This window comes from Choloepus didactylus, chromosome 7 (genome assembly GCF_015220235.1).
Source record: "Choloepus didactylus isolate mChoDid1 chromosome 7, mChoDid1.pri, whole genome shotgun sequence".
NCBI classification, from domain to species: Eukaryota; Metazoa; Chordata; class Mammalia; order Pilosa; family Megalonychidae; genus Choloepus; species Choloepus didactylus.
Window position 1 is genome coordinate 18,744,227 of NC_051313.1, and position 24,080 is coordinate 18,768,306.

The following is a 24,080-nucleotide window of genomic DNA, read 5'->3' on the forward strand; positions in this document are numbered from 1 at the left end:
TATATTGACTCACGTAAATAAAATGGGCCATAACCTGGAGCAGAAAATTATGATAAGTTATGAAAACTATAATCAGATAATGAAAAATTCTTTGGAGGCATCCTTTAAATAACTAAAATTTGAAATGTCTGCTATCCAATTTACTGTATAAAAGCAAAGCACTAATTCTTAAAGAATAGCTGACAGAATAAACAGGCATTGAGATTTTTTCCAAAACAAGAAGTTTATACAGGAAGTTATAATGGAGAATAAATGAGACCATTAACCATATGTTTAGATAGCAGTGCAGGCATCATCAAAACTTAAATCATAATTAGATGTAATGTTTGTTCAGCGATAGAGAATTTATGCACTATTCCCCTGCTAGTGAAGGACGGGATGCTTTGTATTCTATTTCAATAAAAGCTCAAATGATGCGTGTGCTCACACCTCAGCACAGAGAAATTATCCATGACAGAGAAGCTATACATCCCAAATCACTGTTTATTTAGATCACAGTCATCAAACTTTTAAAATTGTAGAATATGTGCACATAGATGCATAAGTGTATGAGTACCATGACAGTTTTTAAACTGTTCATAATGGTGAGGTCTAGCTATTCAGAAATCTAGACTCTTAAAAGTGGCTCAAAGTAATCCAAAATATTTTAATCAATTTCAATTGACATAAAATGCTTACTTAATAATCAGCTTTGATTGAATTAGTGAAAGTACAAGCATACAACTTTTTTTTTTTTTTTTTTTCAGTCAAGAAGCTTGGAACTTGGTCTGTATTCCATCCAGATTTCCAGATTTCCATCAGAACATCAGGTTCAGGTATTAGCTTCAATTTCAGGAGTTTTATTAGAGTTTGGTCACATCACTAGGATTTGGAGAATAGAATGAAAGCCCCCTAAGTTTCCTTATGGCTTATTCTTGAGTCAAACTGACAAGACAAGGAGATGCTTGGATTGAAAGTTGAAAATCCAAAAAGTTAATCATAGAAATGCAGAGCATTGTTTATTCATCAAAAGACATTGAATCTCTTGAGAAATGTTTTGTTTCCAAAATGTAGTTCTGTAGAACTTCAAACTCCACCATGATGTTGGCAATAGAAAAATGAAGATTCTTTCTAGTTTTTGTTTTCTCTAATCACATGTCTAATGGAAGTCAGGTAACTGAACTTCCTGGAACAATCACTAATACCTTTGTTTTCCTCTGCTGTTTCTAGATTAGTATATTCAGATGTTTTACTGTATGTGTAAAAATGGTTAGATTCTACTGTTTTCTATGTGCTAGCTAGGTAGAAAAGATAACTTATACCTCTAGAGGGTACTATCAGGGGATTAAACAGGGCACACGTGGTCATTACATTCCAGTATTCCTCGAGCTAATGTGACCACTCTAATGATTTTCACTAACATCAGTAATACTCTTATTTAATAGTTCAGTTCTAATCTTATTTGACCTTTATGTCACATTTGGCAATGAAGAGTATTCTTTTTCCTTCAGCATTCTCTTCTCCTTAGTTTTTACAACACTTACATGTTTTACCTTTTCTTCAAGCTTTTACTTCTCAAGTTTCCATCTTGGATCTTCTTATCTTGCCCATCTTTTTAAGTGTTTTGTTTTGACTCTAGACATTTGCTTAGAATTCTACTTACTCAGAAACCATCAATCTATATAAATTTCTAACACAAACATCCTTCCTGCATTTCTATTTCCTTGCTGGACATCTCCACTTGAGTGTCCCACAGGCATCAGGGCTCAGGATGTTGAAAGTTAATTCATCTTTTCTTTTCTATCCATGAAGCATTAATCGCTATGAGAATTTATCTCTAGCCACAAACAAAACAAACTAGCCAAAAAAGGAAGACAGGAAAAAAAAAGGGGGGGAGGGGGACAACTATTTTCCAGAATTTGACAACAGAAAACATAAGACTGTGATTACCAAGAGAAAGAAAACAAATGATATATTGCATGGAGGCAGTTTCTAGGCAGCAACACAGAGAAAGGGAACCAAACAAAGTCTAGCACTATAGCTGAGATGAGAAACATATAATGGAGGCTGGAGAGGCTGAGACAACCAGAATTTGTGCTAATAAAGTAGGGAATTACACAGAGAGAAGATTCTAGAGATTTGTAGAAAAAGGTGTCTTTTAAACTTCGGCTGGGTACCAATCTGTGTGTGCATGAGATGGAATTCCTCAAGTTTGGGGAACAAAAGTATTGGAAAGCCCTAGGCTGAAAATTTTCCAGAGCTCACAGAAAGCTGGGAATAATTCATGTTCTCAACAACCATGTTGGAGAGACATCGTCATACACTGAGTAATTTTCTTAGAAGGTTTAGACTTTAAGAGTGGTACTAAATGACACCTGTACTAAAGGTTGCTCTGGACCTTCCCTGACAAAACTTAAAAGCAAGCTTCAAGAGGATTAGTGAGAAACTAAGCTGTTTGCCAGGATAGTGGTCAACACTCTTTAAAGGAATACAATGAAATCCAATACTCAACAATTAAATATGTTCAATGTCTGTTATCCAAATAAAAGTTACTGGACAAACAAAGAAGCAGGGAAATATGACTCATAATCAGGAAAAAATATAAACCAATAAGAAAATCCCTAAAAAAAAAAAAAAAGAAATGGAATTAGCAGACAACCATGTTAAATAAGCTAGTATGAATAGTATAAATATGCTCAAAGGTATAATTGAAAATTTGAACATAATAAACAGTGAAATTAAAGATACAAAATGATCCAAACAGAAATCCAAAAGGAAATTTTAAATACGAAAAACACAATATTTGAATTAAAAAAAAAAAATACACTGCTTTGGATTAACAACAGATGAGGCACTGAAGGAAAAAAAAAAGATCAGTGAACTTGGACACTTAACAATAGAAACAATTAAAATTGAAGAATATAGACAAAAAAGACTAGAAAATGAACAGAACCTCTGTGAGCTGTGAGAAAATATCAAGTGGTCCAACATACATATAGAGAGTCCCAGAAGGCAAGGACAGGGGTGAGGAATAGAAAAATATTTAAAGATATAATGGTTGATTCTATATCCAGCAAACATGTAAAAATATATTTGAAAAAATGAAGGAAAATAAAGACTTTCATACAGAAACAGAAATTGAAAGACTTTTTGACAGCAGACATGAATTACTAGAAATAAAAATACAAATTGGGAAGGTTGCTGAATGGAAGAAAGAAAATGATACAAAATGGAAATTTGGATGTACACAAAGGAATGAAAAGCATTGGCATTTATACATATATGGGGAAATATAAAATATTTTTTCTTCTTTTTAAAAGGTAATTGTTTAAATCAAACCCATAAGAATATATTGTGGTATTTATAATATATAGAAGTAAAATATATGCAAACAATAGCACAAAGGATGGGAAAAGGATTTGAAGGTTTACTGTTGTAGTGTTCTTATGCTAAATGTAAAGTGGTATAACATTATTTTAAGGTAAATTCTGAAAACTTTAAGACATAGATCCTTAGAGCGGCCACTAAATTTATAAAACAAATAGGAATAGATAATAAGCTAAAAGTGAAGGTAATGCAATTATAAAAAATAACTCAATCCAAACGAAGGCAGGAAGAAAAGAAAAAAGAAATTAAGAACATAAAAGTAAAAGGCAAATGGCAAAATGGTAGATTTAATCCAACTATACTGACAATTAGATTAAATGGGAATAAATTAAATACTCCAATTAAAATGTCAAGGTTGTAAGGCTAGATTAAAAAATATCACATATATGCTATTGAAAAGAAATTAATTTTAAATTTTAAGAAAGAGATTGGATAAGTGATAGGTGGAAAATATATACCATACAAACACCAATCAAAAGAATATGGAATCACTATATGAATATCAGAAAAAGTACATTTCAGAACAATGAATATAATCAAGGATAAAGAAGAACATTTCATAAAGATAAAGGGGTCAAATTTTCAAAAAGACATAACAACCGTAAATATGTTTGGACCTAATATCACTACTCCAAAATACATGAAATAAAACCTAAAAAACTGAAAGAAGAAATAGAAAAATCCAAATTATAGTTGAAGATTTCAACCCTTCCAGTGTTTGAGAGAACAAGTAGAAAAATCATTAACGCTAATTGAGATTTATAGAATATTTTACACAATAAATCCAGAATACCTTAATTTTCAAGTGCCCAAGTTATATTAATCAAAATGGATGATATTCTGGGCTATAAAGCAAATCTTAATAAATGCAAAATTGAAATCATGCAGATTATGTTCTCTCTTCCAATATAGAACACTAAACTACAAAACAGTAACAGAAAGTTACATTGAAAATTTGCAAACATTTGAAAATTATACAGCAGACTTCTAAATAATCAACTCATTTTCAATAAATTAAAGAATATTTTAAACAGAATGAAGTTAAAACACATTTCAAAATGTATGGAATACACATAAGATAGGGCCTTTAAGGAAATTTATAACATGAAATGCTTATATTAGAAAAGAATAAAGAAGTCTCCAATCAATGATCTATGTTTTTGCCTTAAGAAATCTGGAAAACAAGTGCAAATTAAATGCAAATTAAGCCAGGGAAGTAAATAATAAAAATAAGAGCAAAATCAATGAAACAGAAAACAGAAATACTTTAGAGAAAATTAATGAAACTGAAAGCTGGTTCTTTGAAAATAATCAATAAAATTGATAATCCTCTAAAAAGTTTGATCAAGAAAACAAAAAAGAAGACATAATCATTAAAATCATGAATAAAAAAGGGATATCACTATAGATATTGGCAAATTATCAAAACTCATCCAAGGAGCAATAAGAAACCTGAATAGGCCTATATCTATTATAAAAATTTGAAAGACACCTTCCCATAAAGACAAGTCCAGGCACAAATGGCTTCAGGATTGAATTCTTTGAAATATTTAATGAAAAGGGAATATCAATTTTAAGCAAATTCTATCAGAAATCATAAGAGGAGGAAACACTTTCCAACCCATTTCATGAGGCTAGTATTATCCCAATACCAGAACCAGACAACACTACAAGAAAAACAAAACAAAACACCAAACTATAGACCAATACTCCTCTTGAACATAGATCCAAAAATTATTTTAAAAAATCCAAGCCAAATCCTACATTATTTAAATAGGACAATATGCATGACCAAGCAGGTTTACCCTGAGAATTGGAAAGTTGCATCAAGATTCAAACATCAATCAATATGAATCACCATATTACACATTAAAAAGAAAATCCATATGATAATCTCAGTAGATTCAGGAAACAAATGTTGACAAAATAAAAAAAAATGCTCTTGACAAACTAGAAGTACAAGGGACATCCTCAAACAGATAAAAGCCGTCTATAAATAAACTGCAGCTAACATCATTCTTAATTGTAAGAGACTGAATGCTTTCTACATAAGGAAGAAGGCAAGGATGTTTGCTCTAACCACTCCTAGTTAACATTTTATGAAGATTCTAGATAATGCAACAGGTCAATAAAATGAAATAAAATTACACAAATTGAAAAGAAAGAAGTAAAACTCTATTTACAAATGACAATTGTCTACATAGGAAATCTATTAAAAAGCAACTAGAACTAATAAGTTTAGCAGGATTGCAATGTAAAAGGTCAATGGACAAAAATAACAGTATTTTTCTATACTAGCAACAAACAATTTGAAACAAATAATATTTCCATTTGTATGAATATATGAAACACTTGATAAATTTAAGAAAATATGTGCAAGATTTGTACACCAAAAAACTATAAAATGTTGCTGAGAAAAATTAAGAAGAAAAAAAAATGGAAAGCTATATCATGTTTATAAATTGAAAATTAACATTCTTAAGATATCAATTAGTCCCAAATTGATTGACAGATCCAAAATATTCCCAATCAAATCCTAACAGTCTTCTGTTAAAGCAATTGACAAGCCAATTCTGAAATTTATATAGACGTGCAAAGGACCTAGAATAGCCAAAAGATATTGAAAAAGAAGAACAAAGTTGGAGAATTTACACTACCTGATTTCATGACTTACTAGAAAGCTACATTAATCAAGACAGTGTGGGATTGGTGTCAGGATAGACATATAGATCACTGAAACAGGACAGAGTCCACAAGTAGCTCAGCACATATGTGGTCAATTGATTTTTGACAAAATGGCCAAAGAAATTCCATGGGGAAAAGGACAGTTTCAACAAATGTTTCTGCAAAAATCAGAGATCCACAAAAAGTGAACTTTGACCATTACCTCACACTATATAAAAAAATTAATATTAAAAATGAACAATGGACCTAAATTTAAGAGCTGAAACTGTAAAACTCTTTAAGAAGAAACAGAAAAAATATTTGAACTTTGGTTTACACATTTTTTTTTTTTTGATAAAACATAGAAAGCATGAACCACAAGGAAAAACTAAAAAACTAGTTTTTATAAAAATCAGATGAATATACTATATAGGAAGTGAAAAACAAATTATATTCTAGAAGAAAATAGTTGTAGAACATATACATGTAAAAGGACTGGTATTCAGCATATATAAAGAACTCCTGCAATTCATGACCAATAAGACAAACCAAAATAAAAATGAGCAAAAGATTTATACAGACATTTCATAAAGGAAGACACATAAATGTCAAATAAAATAATTCTTAACACCATTAGTTATTAAAGAAATATAAAAGAAACAAACACACAACAAAAACAATGCCTAAAATTTAAAAAACTTAGAATCCCAGATGTTGGTAAGGATGTGGAACATTTTTGGAGAAAAATGAAAACATATATCCACACGTATACTTTTGACTTAAACAATAATGTTCATGGCAAAATTATTCATAATGGCCCCTACTGGAAACAACTCAAATGATCATCAAAAACAATGATAAATTGATAAACAAGTTGTGGTATATCCATGCAATGGTATATTATTAAGCAATTAAAAAGAGCAAACTACCAATATATGAGATAATAAAGATGAACGGCGGAAGCATCACACTAAGCAAAGGAAGCCAGATTTAAAAATTTCCTCAAAACAAATAAAAAACATCCTAGACAACAATGATTCTAATTATATGAAGTTCTAGAAACAGCAAAACTACAGCGGTAGAATGCAAAATAGTTGCCTGGTGTTGAGTAGAGGGTGGGGTGGAGTTTTGATGGCAAATGGGCATAAGGAACGGAAATACTCTGTTTTAAATTTGCTCTGGTTATCTGGCCATAATCACTGATCAAAACTCATCCAATTGCACACTTTAAAATGTTAATTTAATTTAAGTTCATTTATTTTAATGTATACCTCACAAAAAGTTGATAAACATGAACTCATCACCTTCCCGTCCTGAACCTGCTTCTCCTATTCCCTTTTCATAGTAAATGACACCATCATTTATTCTGTTGCAAAGCAAAACTTGGGAGTTGTTCTTAAGCCCACTCCTTCTTACTCCACTAAATCCATGAATTAATCAGTCATAAATTTCAATAATTATTTAAATGAGGCTCCTTGACTAGGTCCCAGTTTCCATCACTGCTTGCTATTTCTACAGCAGCCTTCTAAATGGTCTCCAGCTCTCTCAATAGACCCCTCCTCATCTTCAATGTACCTTCCATGTTGCTGCTGGATAGATTTCTATAAACATGAGTCTGGTCAAACCACTTTCCATGGTCCCATTCATGGAAAACAGTGAGACTTTTTTCAAGCTACAGGTTGTTATTATGACTAGTCAGAATTTTCTCTTATTACTTTCTGAAAAGTGAAACCTGGCCATAATTTGCTGATCATTCCTGTAGATTTTTGGCAAATTTCTTTAATTAGTTCCTGATTTACTGGTACTTTGCAGATGTATTTCATTGTGTCCAGGTATGAGTTTATGGTGTTTCCGGGTTTTAATTTACATGTGGTTTCCTTCTCTATATTTGTTACTTGTTGCTTTTTGTTTTTCTTGGGGGGTTTTGAAGGTAAAATGGAGTAACTGGTACAAATGTGTACTCACTTCCATAATCTTTCTCACAAGTAAAATTTAAGATACCGATTAATATCTGCAATCACAGTATAGTCATAATTCTACATTGTTTTGCAATTGGGTCTTGCACTCTATACTATAGAACGCAACCAAAACGGAGAACTTAAAAAACTACCCATGAAATAAAGTGATTCACTCACCTTACAACCACTGGTGATGCTGTGGCCCCAGGTATTGGGTGCACATTTAGAGCATTTCTCTCCAATGGTATTGGGAGGACAAATGCATCGACCACTTTTGGGGTCACAATTATTACCCAGATGGGAACAGTCACAAGCTGCACAGGTGAAAGTAGGAAAACAAAGAAGGGCAAAAAGAAAAAAGAAAGTAAAATTTATTAAAAAGTGCTGAATTTTACCTTGTGATTATTGGTGGTGTTCTCTTTTCCATACTATGTTTATGGATCCCTGAAAATAAAAACTTGCCGTATTTGTATTTTAGGTCAAAGTACACAGTACGTTTCACAAAAGAGTTTTTCAGTAAATATGTGTTGTATTTAATTCAAAAGTTAAAGCACATCTAGCTTTTTGGTTAAGTTTAAGGAAAGAAAGAACTGGTGATCAAATTCCAAATTAACCGCAATGCATTCTCTCCGGATATTATAAAGTTTAAAAGTTTGTTCCTATGTTTAAGCCTATTACTAAATTTTAGATCCTTCTTGTCAATGACCTTGACTTGCAATAAAAACCAATAAGCTTAATAGACTTCTTAAATTACAGTACACCAGGCACATAATTATAAATGACATGCAATAGGACATGTAGGTTGTGCAAATATTTAAAAATCACCCAAATTGTGAACACATCCTCTATCTGAAGATATTTTTTTGAGTTTGATTGATCATTTGCCTTCTTTCTTTTCAATAGCTTTTTTATTTTCTTCAATATGATGCAAAATTCATCCCTGTCCATTGCACTTTCTCAAAGAATGCATAGGTAGGTTTAAGAAGATCTTCAAAGTCATCCAAGACAAGGAATGCATTCCACTTATTAGCTATTGCTGACCTGGCTAATCAAAAGAATGTTTTATTGCAGGCTTTCATATCAAGAAGTGAAAGCAAGAGATGAAATACCAAACACTTGGATTTAAATAGAAGAGTAATGTTATAAGAAACCTTTCGATTGTCATATGGTGAGTAAATCGTTTTAACTACATACATCTAGGATATTTGATTAAATCCACTTTTTAAGGAACCACAACTATCGTTGATCACCGCATACCATACCAGCTGTGGAAAATGTTTAGTACAATGCTTGACAAAGAGTAAGCACTAAATAATTGTTAGTCATTGCTGTTTTTGTTATTATTATTGTTGCTAATTTTAAGTCAAATGATTTATTTTATATGTGTCATTCATTAAGAAGAAGAATAGTTAACATTATACTTAAATTTATCTACTAAAATGTCTTAGGCCAATTCAAGTCATCACTTGCAAAAAGAAATTCTTTAAATAGTTGTTCAGTGGAATCACAACACTGAATAAGAAAAAGACCCGAGTAATTAAGTCTTCCCCTGACAAAAGCCAGAATGCTTAGTACAACCAACAGCACCAAAAAGGAAATAATGATGATGATAATAATAATGACAAACTTATATGCCCTTATCTGCCAGCACTATTCTAAATAGTTTTACAGGCATTAACTCAACTAATTCTCACAGAAATCCTATGAAATAGATATTGTTTAATCTTTATTTAATAGATGCATTTTGCAGAGGGACAGAGGCTAAATCTCTCAGTCAAGTTCACATAATTAGTTGGTGGTGGAGCCATTAGACAAACCCAGGTCATCTGTCTCGAGTGATGCCCTCAACCACAAGGCCACCTGCATGTCCCGTGTTCTTTTTCTGTTCTGTTATCCTTAGTAAATCTGCATTTCTAAAATGGCATCACCATTTCACAATTTTAAATAAAATTCTTGGTTCCATTTATAATTTCCTACAGTGGATGTATTTGCATGTATGTAACATCTGATGAATTCATATTAAGTAAAAAGGGAAGGAGATCTGATTTAAAGAACAGTGTATATTTTACACTGCAGCTTCATAACTTTTTTAGTATACAAATATTGACTTAGAGATCACAGACGGATTCTTACAGGATTTACAAAGATAATATTTAGAATAATTTGTAGTGTGACTTAGTTTATGATAAAAATGTGTATCTAAATTGCTTGAGAACATCTGAAAGGTACTGGTTTTCTATATAACTTCAAATATTCTTTGTGCCACTTCCCATGTACATTTGCTAAATAGTCAACAATCATATCTCAATATCTTACAATGTGTTTTATCATGGTGCTGAGAGTATAGAAGCATCATCAGTATTCAATCAATGCATTTAGTAATAAAAGATTATATTCAACCAAGTGGTTGCAGAATCATGGCCAATTATAACTCTGTGGCATATAAATTAAGGCTCATGTTCAATGTCTACTTTTATCTGCAATGTTTCTTTTCCTGTTTTCTTAATTCATGAATCGTGGGATGGCAGTACCTGGACATCTGAGAAAACTACTTGAGGGAATCATGTTTAGAGACGTCTCACGCATTTTTAATAACTATCTAGAGACAACTGTTTTCCTCTCAGAACATCACAATTTTCAAGACACCTGAAAGTAGATGAAATCATATTTTTTGTACCAGAAAAAATTATTAGCTTCCCTGTTTCTTGTACCAATCTTGCAAAATGAAAAGGAAAAGCTGAACTGTATTAGCTTGGGAGTACAGTTGAAACTAAGATAATTTTTGACACCAAGGAAAACAGAATATTTGACTTTCAAACTACAGCCACCTTTGAATGATGCTAAAATGAGGTCACAGGCAGGGAGCGACACAACAGAATTGGGATCTGCTGATGGATTTTTATCAGTTTGCTGAGCGCTGGCAATCTGGGCAGTGTTTTGAACTACAGAGAATTGCGTTTGTTAATTTATTTAAATTAAATGAATTAAATGAACCTTACTTAAACATTTTATATCATATATTTGTTCTCAATGTGCATTTTGTTCAGTCTCTAGACACTCCAAAGAACAAACCATTACAGATGCTGAGACCAAAGCCAGAGGATGAGTAGGTAGGACTTGTCTTAATTACAGACCTGTGCATCCCCCTTCCTGGAAGTTGAAATAGCCACGGGCACAGCGATCACATTTCTTTCCTGTTACTCCAGGCTGGCACCAACATTGTCCACTGTCATCACAGTCAAAAGATTTAGACCCAAAGGAATTGCAGTTGCAGGGAACACACCCTCTTGCTGATTGTAGGCCGAAGGTTTCAGGCTGGCATAAGAGAGGAAGGTGAAAAATTAAATTTACGTCAATTAATTAGCAATGAAACAAGATGTATAATACTAAAAGATCAGGCAGGAAAAGGGAAGCTTCCCAGGGTTCTTCACTGAAAGTGTGACAATTAGGATGTCATTTAATCAAATGAACCTTTCCCTACCATCTCCAAAGAGAAAGGATCAAGTAGTTTAAACTTTCGCTAAGACCAAGGGTCGAGTTAGGGCATTATCTTTCTGGCTGCTACATTTCAGCCAGCCTTTCTAGCAGCTATGTGGAAATAAGTTATGGGTGTTATTTCCAGCTCTAACTGAAAATTTTACTTGTTGAATTCCTAACAGGACTTTTAGATCCAGGAACTCCTATTTGGTAAAAGTGCTTTCAATATTATTGACCAGCAGTCTAAAGGTAAAGTAACACCCCCTGCTCCCTAATATTTGATCTACTTTTGTCATACACCCATCAGTACTTCCAGTCATCACTATAGTACTTGCGTTATAAACGTAATTCACAGGTCATGCCTACACTGACAAAATAATCGGTTAGAAAAACATTTAGTTTCTTAGGTGTTATTTTAACAATTTATATTGATTTCTGAAATTGTGTATCTAAGCAGCAGATTGAGGTAGGTGAACAGAAAATTTCATTTTCTTTTGGGTGATTCATATGCATATCTCATCTATTTGTGATAATCTTCAGTGGTGGACTTTGTATTACTAGCTTTGACTGGCTTTCTTAAAATGCTATAGGCCTGGAGTGACTATGTTAGAAAATGCTGTTGGTTTAAAATTCACTCTTACTAGATAAATGAAAAGCACATATTCTCCCTAAAGTATGGCAGAATTACATTTTTAAAATATAAAGTATGTCACTTTATTATGATATTTAATCTGGAAAATTACTCAGTAAATATTTCTTTGTGAAAATCATCTTTACATTTAAAAACTAGACCTAATAATTACTTCTTGGTAAAATAAATTTTGTCACTTAAAGTAAGCCACCCCAAAGAGAAATGAATCAGCATTATTCTGTATTTTTGCCATTATGGTTAACTATATTAAGAATAAGTTCCCAAAAACAAAGTCATGTTGAAAATTAGTCTTTTAAATTAAGTTTTCATAACCAAGAATAGTTTTATTTTGTAAAGGTAAAATGGGTTGATTGTGTTTTATAATCATTTTAATCTTTATATTTACTGCTGGCTTTATTTTATTTCTATTTCTAATTCAGACTTCATTCTATGATAACAGGAGAAAGTGTGTAACTCTTCTAGCAAATGACCTATTATATGATTTTGAAATTAAATTAAACTTTATAAGGCAAAATTAAAGTATACAATGTTTTTATTCATATAAAGCAAGTCAATATAAAATTTTAGAAACATGGCCTAGGGGAAATAATAAAAAATTAGAACAATCATAATAATCAGAATAATCACAAAAAGCTTAAAGCATGAGCATGTCCATTACAATAGTGTAGGACACTCAGACATTCAATGTTAGAGAATAACTTTATAATTTATGATGCATTCATGCTGTAGTGATATTCAATCATTAAAACCCTGTTTTGAAGCAGTTTTAATGATATAAATATTCTTAGGATATAGCATTAAGTAAAATATTTAAAAAGTAGAACACAAAATTATATCCACAGTATTATTCCAACCACTTACCTATAAAGACACATATACCACTCAGACTCAAATGAAAACATATGTACAAATGAAAACATATGTACATAGAACAAAGCTAGAACAGAATTTATTAAAACATTTTGTAAGAAAACGTGAAATGTAGAAATAGTTCTTTACATTTGTCTTTATTTCCTAAATTTTCTTCACGTAGCATATATATAAATCTCTATTGCATAAATTACCAAAATGTTAAAGGAATTTCCAAATCATAGCTGTCATTAAAAAAAATTCCAAAGTAGATTACATAAGGAAATATGCAAGAAAAAATGTCTCTACCATACTTTTCAAATATTTAAATAATGTATTCTGAAGGCTAAGTTACAGCAAATAACCACCAAAATTCAGAAATAGAATTTTAATAAATATGGCCTTCAAAAATTTATTTCAAAGGCTAAGGAAAACTCATCTAGTAAACAAATTTAAGGAGCAAACATCCCTAGTCAGTAACTAATTAGCATGGGGTTCTGGGGTGCGTGTGTCTCTCCATCAGCTTAGGGTTGAGTAACTAATGAAGTAAATCAAAAATGGGAGAGACGCCCAGTCAAATCTCAGTGGGAAGTTTGATGAACGTCCAGAAATTCTTCTCACTCAGGATATAACAGTAGCACCAAAAGCTATGCACCAAAAGCTATTCTAAAGCCCTTTACAAATACGAACTCATTTTATTCTCAAGACAATCCTGAGAGATAGGTAAATCATCATCACCATTTTGCAGAATGCTAAAAATGAGGCACAGAAAGTTAAGTAAGTGCCAATGGTGGAGTCAAGTTTTCAAATCCTTCAGCATCTGGGCTCTTAACTGCTACGCATACACGGTAAAAAGCCTCAAGACAAAACACCACTTTGTACAACAGTGCTGTAAAATATGCACAAAAAGGCATGAATGAGGGTTGAGATCCTGCTAATTTTATATTTTGGAGACATTTTGATCAGTTACTTTCCATTTCTTTTATTTTAAAGTTATGTATTGTTTTTGAAAACATACTCTGTTTCAAAGATGTCCTTACTTAATAACAGTGGTAATAATATTATGATGATAACATTAATCCTAATAAGTAATTTTAGCCAACATTTCCTAAGAACCTTCCAGGTGCATGTCTTATGCACTCTTCTCACTATTGCTCTCAGGCAGTCGTGGAGGTGACTCAATGGATCTCCCTGCAAGCAAACCTGCTGGGGGGGCTGGTAGATGGACAGCCTCCAGCTTCTATCCCTTCGGAGCCCACACTTCTTCCCCGGCTTCTCCCAGCCAATGACTGGTACTAGAATCTTCCTGCAGATTGCAGGATTCCTCTACTGGGTATATTTTGCTTGTGAATTTCCTATTGGCCTGGTCAAGATTTCAAGATTTTGGGAGAATGCACTGTACGAGTGTACTCTGTGAGGCTCTCCCTCCCCAGTCTTTCCTTCCCTCTCTCCTTTCACAGGAACTGACCTGCATTGCAGATGGAAGGCTTTCCCTGCCTGCTCTCGATGTCTCCATCTTCCTCCCTTACAGGTCTTCACCCACCCCCCAGGAAATCTCTTGGCATTTGCTTGTTGGAGGACCCAAGGAGAGACACACCCTGTGAAGTAGGTCCAACTACCAATGAAGAAGCTGAATTACAGAAAGATTTAAGGAACTTGTATTACAACTAGGAAGTGGTCAAGCTGGGAATTGTTCTGAGGAAGTCTGATAATCAGAATTCTTTTCTTAAAATTTACTATACTGAGCCAAGAAATGAAAACATGAATATGCCTTTTTTCTTTACATCACCTTTACTTTTTAGTTCATTCTCACCTTCTTGTACCCCCTACCCTTAACTCCTCAATGGGCTCTGAATACTGGCAAGTCTTGTCCCTTGTTACTCATCCATGGACCTGTTCCTTATTCCCTTCCTCTCTTACCCTCGCTCCCTCCCTCCTTTCCTCCTTCCTCCTCAGCATTTTAATTTTGCCTTGTGAGAAGGGCTACCAAACTTTTAGTGTCCTAATTTCTTTTTCTTGTGGTAGAAAACAACCTCCCTCACTCCGTATGTTGTGCCTTTACAGTGCATAGAAGTGTGTTTCTTGTGTTTATCGTAAACAGGAGCAAAATTATGATGTGAAATGTAACAAAAGCATTAATTACAATGAAATGCCAGGCACAAAAGTGAGAGTGAAAACATGAGGAAAATGTCCAAATGACAAGGGGAAGTGGAATGAAGGAAGAAAGAAATGCATACGAGTAGTTTTAGAGATACACAGTTGTAAACAAGGGGCTGCATTTTCTTGGGCAAGTCACTTTCTTTCTGAGTTTCATTCACAAAAGTGAGTTTGCTCCAAATGATGCCTGAGATACCTTCCACTTCTAAGATTACAGGTTCTTGGAAATATTTTTCCCTTTGATTTTTACACATCCATGCATAATTGAAATTTTTATGAACCTATGAATTTGAATATGCCTTTTAAAGCACATACATAGCTACTTTAAAAGGCAAGGCTCAGTCAGATTGTCTAATTTTTGCATCTGCAGCTCGCACACTTAGCAACTCTCACTGGGGAAAATGCCACCCGGGAACGTCAGCCACAGCACACAGAACACGCCACGCGAGGCCGGGCCATGCAGTGCCTCTGCCATTACCGGAGCCGGCGGTGCCCGATGCGCCCCGCGAGGGCACCCGCTGGAGCTGCTGACGCCCCACCTCCGAGGAGACCCCAGTACCCGCTGAACTCTCCGTGGCTGCTCCTCCTGCCGGTGCACCTGCCTGTCGAGGTTGCACTGTTTACCTACGAAGCCTGATTTACAGACACATCTTCCTGTTACGTCACATTGCAGTGACACAGAGCCAACAGGATTGCAGTCACATAACACACAGAATCGCTTTTCTGGGTCCCACTGCATACTGGGCTTTAAAAGCCAATGGAAAAATAAACAAAAACAAAAACAAAAAAAAATGTAAGATAGTATTCAAGAGATAGAAGTAGATCATATTTTCAGATGTTCCTACGGATAGGTCAGTTTGACCTGTGAGAAATGTTTGCTTCTGCTGAGCAAACTTTATCACCAATAAAACAGATTTATGTGAAAGAGCGAGTGCAAACCCATCTCCGTTCATGAAGCTGCTCAAAGTGCAGCCACACTGAAGGCAGGGAAATATGTTCAGGTCAGAGGGCAACATATTTTAATAAAATATTTCATTTTGGGAAATGATGTATGTACAGCTACCTTGCTTTGCTTCTTTACTGAAGACCTCTTAAATAGAGCAATCACCGGAACCAACTTCTAAATGATGGAACTAGAAGAGGGAGTTTGCTAAAGGCAAAGGGAAGGACACATTTTATTCTGCCAAAAACATAAAGGCAAAGGAAACAGTGTTTTACCCTTCACAGAAAGGGATTCAATTTGAGTGTTATTCATTTCAGAAACAACCAAATCACAGCAAATAGCACACACCTCCCCTGAAGATGCAATGCAAGGTGACAGTCCAATGTCAATGTACAGCAACTCTTGTTTTAATTTCAGAAAACAGTTCACTGAGCACGGTAATTTTACAGGGAGAGTTAGATAATCCTGAACCTTTCTCTCAACATACTAAGGTGTGTAAAACACGTCCTTGAAAGCCAATGAAAAATTTCCAGGAGGAAATTGTTCCAGGGGCCGCTCTGGCTGCTTACCCGGCACTCATCACAGCGCCGTCCCTGCACGCTGGGCTTGCACTCACACTGTCCCGTCCGCGGGTGGCAGATCTCCGAGAGGGAACCATTCATGTTACAGCGACACGCTGCAAAGAGAAGAGAGATCCCTGGTCAGGAGGCCTTTCTAGTCGTCTCAATAGGCTTGTTAAATAATAACACATCCCAAATGTAACACTGACCCCTATGTTTTAGAATAGAATGTTTTCTGATTGACTAAGTGCTCTGTTGTGCATTGTACCATTTGATCTTACAACAGCTCCATGATCTGTAGAAAGAATTCCTGGAGCGGTTTTTGCACAGTGCGTGGCACGTCATGTGCTATTTATATATTGCATTCCTTATTATTATTCCAGTTTCGAGAATGAAGACACTGCAGTTCAAAGAGGCCATAACTTCCGCAAGTTACCCCGTGAGTTGGTGATATAGTCAGAGCCTCAGCCCCCCAATTCCAAGTCTTGTGATATTTCTACCATTCCTTGAGCTACTTCATTTCTTCATGAAAGTTCAAAATATTACAATCACATTGTATGTAATGCATTCTGACTCTAGGGCTGAAATAATTTTAGGAAATTGTCAAAATTAATAGCATTCGTGGCATATTATGTATGTCATTCTTAATTGATTATTTTAATTAATTTTTCAATTTAATGATTGTCTACTATGTGCCAGTTTTAGTGTTAAGTTCATAAAATGAGCTTGAGGTGAAATAAATATACACAACTTTAAGATTGGAAACATATATAGGATAACAAAAACATTTAGTTTCAAGTGTGCTAGAAGCATAGCACTATACTTTGAAGAAAAAACTTTTATTTTATAATTTATACACTATCACCCAAGACAGGAAACACATTTGGTTTAAGTAATTTTTTGTCATTTTTGTTTTATGAAGATGTTGGACATTATTCTGAAACATCTAATAAATCAATCTAAAACTTAGTGGCCTTTTCATAAAAAGAAAAGCAATTAATGACTTATTCTGTACTCCACATGTATATTTTTAGTGGAACATATGACTGCATTGACACCAGAATAAAAATGTGAGAGGGGATGACATAGAGATTTAGACTATTCATATGATTTTGGTAAATTTTGTACAATGTCTCTGAATATTTTAGTTTGAGAATGGTATATAAACACACTATAAATAGCTACCCCATCAGCCTATCTTATTCCGCTCATCTGGCTCCAGGTTCTACTTCCTTTTACTGCTTTTCTAAATGTTTGCTTTTTCTTCCAGCAGGTTTGGCTTTCAGTGTGTGCTAAATTGAGGCTGGTAGGTGTCCACTGAGAAACTTGGCCATTAGCATTTTCCTCAGGGGAGAGCCAAAGGGTAGTCGATAGTTGGGATGTAAGAAAATGCTGAAGAAAAAGATATTTTTCTTTAAAATATCCATTTTCATTTGGCAACTAGAATTGTAGACATACTTTTAATTTCTTTCTGTTTCTCATGTATATTAAACATGCATTTTAAAAATATAGTTTAGTATGTAGAAGCCATTTTTTCTTAGAATGGGAAATAAAAAATTAAATTTATCATAAATATGATGGTGACTAATGTCATCTTAAAGATGAAAAAAGTAATAGAGAACTTTATGAAGTAGCATTTTTAATGGAAAAGTGTGATATTTAAACTGTACATAAATTTATTAATCAAAATATATTTCTTTATAGTGAGGTATTTTTAATGACATTTAGAGCCAAACTAAAGTAACAGTTTATCACGAATTTTCTTTTCTATGAGGGCTTACCACCTTGTGTAGAAAAGCTATTATATCCATGAAAAATTTTAAAAATAGATAATCTATTTCCTATATTTTTAATCTTTATATGCTGAGGAGCATTAAAAGTCATAATCATGTCTATACTTCATGGCAAGTGGTACAAAAATAGATGATGGTTCAAAAATGTTTTTATTCCCTCATTCTTGTGTTTCTAAGACTTCATGCCACAGATCACCAGTTCACCATAATAAGATTTGTGGTGTCACCTCCTCAACTTTATGGAGAGCATTACTGGTTATTGGAAGACAGAAAAAGAGCTCATGAAAGGCTTGGCAGCGCCCTAAAATTAGTGAACCACGAAGACTCCAGACCAGTATGGGTGCTTTCGCTAAGGGCGGTAGCATGTGTGAGCATTCCCAAGCCCCGGAACCCTACTTGATACTCCCCATGTGCTAGATCCTTTAATCCCCACGGAAATTTGATCACCTTTTTTGTAAATGAGGAAACTGCATCTCAGTGAGGTCTAAAGTCTTGCCTGTGGTCACAATGCTAGAAAGTACACGTTCTAGATGATCTATTTAGACAGAAGACTGTCTTAAGTTTCCTATGATTCTACACAGATGCCATAATCCCATGGTGTTCAAAAGGAACTCTTGAGCCTCTTGGAAATTTTACTTGAAAAATTTGTTGATTTACAGGTGATATTAATAGGTGACAACTGTTCCAGGAAGAGCCCATGGCTGAACACAAACATTAAGTGCTTTGGTTTTGATTCTACAAATTGTCCTTTTTTTGATATCCAAAACTTGGTACTCATTCCAAATTGATGAGAAGAAAGATACATTTCTTATTGAAATTGGTGCTCTGCCTAGTCTTTGGTGCTTCCAGCAGCAACTATTTTAGGGACCAAGTGGATGACTGCAAGAGTTCCTTCTTACATGAGTCTAGCAGAAATGATCTGTCGGGCTGGTCTCATAAACTGCTCTGACTAGAGACCAGAACAGCAGATGAAGCTGACAATGGTCGCAAACAGCAATCGAGTGCTATATTGGGCTCACATTTTCTCTGACTTTCTTGCATATTTCAGTATACTAACACAAAACATTTGTAAATTCTATGCAACGCTGAACATTACAGCTAAGGAGGTGAAGATGAGGGGAAGAATGCATTAATATGGATGAAGCCCCAAAGTAGTTTATTTTATGGATGAAAACACAGAAATAGTACTCCATGAATAGTCCAAAGTTGAAGGTTGATCAGTCAACAATTATAAATGTCAATATGTAAAAATGTTGCCAGAGGTTTGCACTTACTATGAAATATAAGAATGTGAGGTTCACATATGAAAGCACAACTGATTAACATTTACTGACAGCCACTAATGAAATAATATGGGCAGATAAATTTATTTCAAACAAATGATTAGAGTTGAGATATATAAAAGAAGAATAAACAGGGCCTACCTAATTTCCAAATTGTTTTTCGTTGCTATGGACACCAGTTCATTTTAAAATCTTTCTTTCACGTTAAACAGAAACATTTGAAAAAGACCACTTCAACCATGCAGCAATTTTCAAAGGATTTACTCTCTTAGTTATTGCAAAGAAATATTTAAGAATATGCAAACTCTGTGGATATGCTATGCATCTATCATATATATGGTACACATAATTTCCAACCCTTCAGTCCCCACTCAAGAATCCCTCAGCTACCGTGCGTTACAAGACATCAATCCTGTCAGGGGCATCAGTAGTTCAGAACTTACGCTGACAGTTCTTTGCATCAACTGCGTCTCCGAAATATCCATCAGCACAAAGCTCACAATAGCGGCCTGTTGTACCGGGCTTACATATCAGACAGGAGCCAGACAAGCTGTCACAGCTGCCCGGGATGGAGAAATCAAGGTTGTTGTTGCATTGGCAGGGCTGACATGATCCTCCAGGTTCAGAAGGTTGTCCAAAATAACCTTCTGCACACCTAGGGAGAAAAATTTCATCAGTAAGTATTTGGGGGAGAACTCATGGAAACTCTAGGGGCAATGTTTACATACCTCTCATGCTACCCATCTCCCAAGACGGTAAGTTTTTCTTCTAAGTGCTCCTTTTCTCAAATACTAGATGATTAAAAGAATGTTTCCTATAACTGCAACGTAGCTACAAGATGAAATCCTGCCAGCCCCTCTAGTAATTAGATTTCAGCTAGGAAAAAAAAAATCTTGTCACTGGCGCTGAAGACAAGACAAAAGCATAATAAGAAATCTGCTCCTGGCACCCTAGAGGAATCTAGGTCTATGTTGGAAAGCCTTTGTAGTACAACACATCATACGTATCTACTCCAATTGGTTGTTTTCTGTACAAATATGTAAGGTTCACATTTTTTTGTTGTTGCAGCAAGAGCTTGTTATGAGGAAACAGGCTCGCAAGTAGTGAGAATTCAGAATTTATTAAATAGAAAATTGTGACTCAAAATATTCTCATTATCATTTGGGTCCCTGCCCAAATAATATCTCTGTGGGTATGTCTGCATCTAAAATAGGTTTATATGCATTTGCATATCTATTCAGAGGCAGATTTTCATGGAAGAGTTTTTAGTAATAGGAAGGCTGAAGAAGTATGCTTGCATGTGATGGCAGTATCACATAAGGGGATGCTTAATTCTGCCCACAACCCATATCAGCAAACCTTAGGGATTTTTTTATGACCAAAACTATCATGCATAATATTGGAAGAACAAAAGGTCATTTATTTTTAAGGCATGGTGGAGAAGATTTTAAAAATTTTGGTATCAAATTTCTCCTGATCCAAATGATATGTTTTAAAATGTCACTTAAGGTAGCAAGATGCACAGATTCACCCATATGGGCAGCTCCTTATTAAAATCTGTTCTGTCTTCCTCAGTTACATTTGCTCTTAATACTTCATATGAAGCACATTTGCCAAAGGAGAAATGAAACAGGGCATCCAAAGTCTTATGGTCAGGCAAGCTCTGTTATCTGGGCCATCATATCAGTATATAAAGTCTTTTGCAGCAAGGGTCATAATTGAAGGGGAAAAAAACAATGTGGAAGAATACAATTTCTTCAAGTAGTACAATACTTTTATGCTCATCTCATCACAGAGATGAAAGTCATGGTTTTGAAAAATGTTGTCTACTATTTGAAATAGAAATGATTTAAATCCGGTACATTACATCTGGGATATTTTAATACCTATCAGATTATGGGGCAAAGTCATTAATTTGGGAGCGATATATCGATTATTCTGAGTTTTCTAGAAAAATTTGTAGATGCCACAACAATCTTATAGATTTAATCTTTTATCGTAATTTTTAAATGAGATTACTATTTTTAAACATATTCATAAAATATTTTATAAAATTTTGAAAGTCTTTGTATAAACATTGCTTGGAATAATACTGTCACCCACAAACATAACTGCTTATTAGTCCTCTACTGTAAAATATGGACTAATATTTTAATGCATAGAATTCCTCTCCCACCTGCCACCAATCCTTTCAGGATCGGTATTCAATAAAGACAAGAAGATCCTTTTAAATTGTAACCCAAATTTTTCTTGCCTTATTTATATTCAGAGCTTATGATCACATTCACATCTCATCTTGTTTACCACTAAGAGAGTGACTTTGCTCCACTGAAATAAGGATGTACAATGATCATTATCACAGTCAACGAAAACCCATTATTTTCAGCTCACTCTACTCAAAATGACTTAATGCCTCAGGAGAGATGGCATTATATAACAAGGTCTGGGAATTTTTCTTAACATAGATGCCAATTAATACAGTCCAAAATTCTCATACAATAAAAAAACAACTCAGTCCTGGGAGAAAATAACTATAATTAGCTAGAAAAACTGAAGAAACACCTGTCTTTTCTTGTTGTTGTTGCAGGATACATAAGAAAAATTGGGAAATATATATGATAGATAATTTATATGCCACTTTTCTGAAAGTGGCACCACTAACTGCTGTTGCATTCAGGTTTTATTCCTGGAGTATGTGCCTGGGTATATTTCTACACATAGAATTCTTTAGAGACTTATAAAAATGTTTCATTAGGAATTAAAACGTAATTCTAGGGTCAATGAATACAATACTGCTAATCATATAACTTTTTCATTAACGATAATAGCGTTTTATCATCTGATCAAGTTGGAGTCGCCTAATTAAAATTAGTGTTAATCAGAATCCTTCCGACCTTTCCAGCTTCTGAGATTTTCACTTTATTAAAACCAATTGTGATTTGCAATCTAAAGCCTTCTCATTTTCATATGCAAGACAGAATGAAGATATTTTTAACAGATAATTTATTGGATTCCTTCCTAGAGATGGACATCTTGATATAACAAAGTCACTATTCCTTTCCACATTTGTTCACTTTTTCAAATCAAATTGCAATATTTTAGAAAGGGACGTCTTAGACAGAAATGAGATTCTGGACACCACATGAAGTTACATAATATGGTTGCTGCTATTGATAACTTAGGAACAATGTGAGAGGGAGAGAGACAGCAAGACAAAAAGGGAGAAGTAGAGGGAAACAATGAGAAGAAAAGAAAGCAACAACATTGATAGGGCTTTTGTCTCATTCAGTCTCAAAGCATTTTCAACAACTTTTGGCTAAAATCTATGACCTACATTCCCAGTATTTATAGACTCTAAACAAAGAAATGCTAACTTCAATTTCTGTAGACAAATTAGAAAAGCTCTTATTTTTTCCCTTCCCTCCCTTCCTTAAATATCTACTGATCACTTGTACATGATACTAAGATAAGTAAGGCACAGTTCTTATACAACAGTCCATGGGAAGAAAGACAAAAAAATGTAGCAATGAAACTACTAGAGATATGCACATGCTATTATGGAAGCAAGGGGAAAGGGAAAACCACTCAGATTGGGATTAATCACAGATGCTTTCAGGATGGTTGAGCTGAATCTTTAGAGCAGAATAGGGGTTAGCCTTGGGAGCGTTGCGGGGGAGGTTGTGGTGTCAGGCAGAGGGGACTGTATTGGCAAAGGCCCAGAGGAGGGGAGCTGGAGTATAAAGCATGAGATCCAGAGTTGCTGTTATAACATCGCATTCTTACTACTTACCATTTGACATAATCAGCTAAAGTCTGAGGGAGTGTGTCTGTTTATATAGTGGTTTTGTATAAATTAGAAAAAGGTACCCGCTTTGGGCGTAAGTAGAAAACATAAGGAAATAGCGGACAAGGCCAGGCACCTGGGCACCACATGGGAGGTACACTGGCAAGAAGAGGGCAGGCTGGATTTCAGCCCCCACTCACTGCCTTGGCTGAGTGTACAAACTGTACAATTACATATGGGGAACCTTTTGAAACCTTAGCTGGAGTCACAGTTTTGCTATAGGTGCAACCAAGAGGTATAACTTTCTCTTTTCTGTTACTTCTGAAACCCCATTCTCTGCATACAAAATATAAGGGTTCAAGTAGGCTCAGACATGAGTTGTTAGTATCACCAGCAGAGTGATCAGATGGTGAATAATTGATTCAGATTCATATATTTCCGAAGCAGAAAATACGTAAATAGTATATTGCACTTGGAATTTAAAAACCATAAGGAATTTTTTTGGCATCTAATATATGAATCATATGGATAAAACTGCAGGCGAATTTTCAAAATACTAGGCAACTAGATTCAAATACCGTCTACATTCTCAGT

At 34.4% G+C, this 24,080-nt stretch overlaps 1 protein-coding gene across 2 annotated transcripts in view; it reads right to left on the reverse strand.

Moving 5' to 3' along the window:
• LAMA2 (laminin subunit alpha 2) overlaps window positions 1-24,080 on the reverse strand; it is a 535,576-nt gene that overhangs the window by 190,308 nt on the left and 321,188 nt on the right. For both annotated transcript variants that reach the window (XM_037842983.1, XM_037842982.1), the window contains exons 19-22: window positions 20,146-20,357; window positions 16,636-16,742; window positions 11,123-11,303; window positions 8,166-8,302 (exon numbers count right to left, since the gene is read on the reverse strand). In XM_037842983.1, the coding sequence (XP_037698911.1) occupies window positions 8,166-8,302; window positions 11,123-11,303; window positions 16,636-16,742; window positions 20,146-20,357 (637 nt within the window). The remainder of the gene's footprint in view (window positions 1-8,165; window positions 8,303-11,122; window positions 11,304-16,635; window positions 16,743-20,145; window positions 20,358-24,080) is intronic.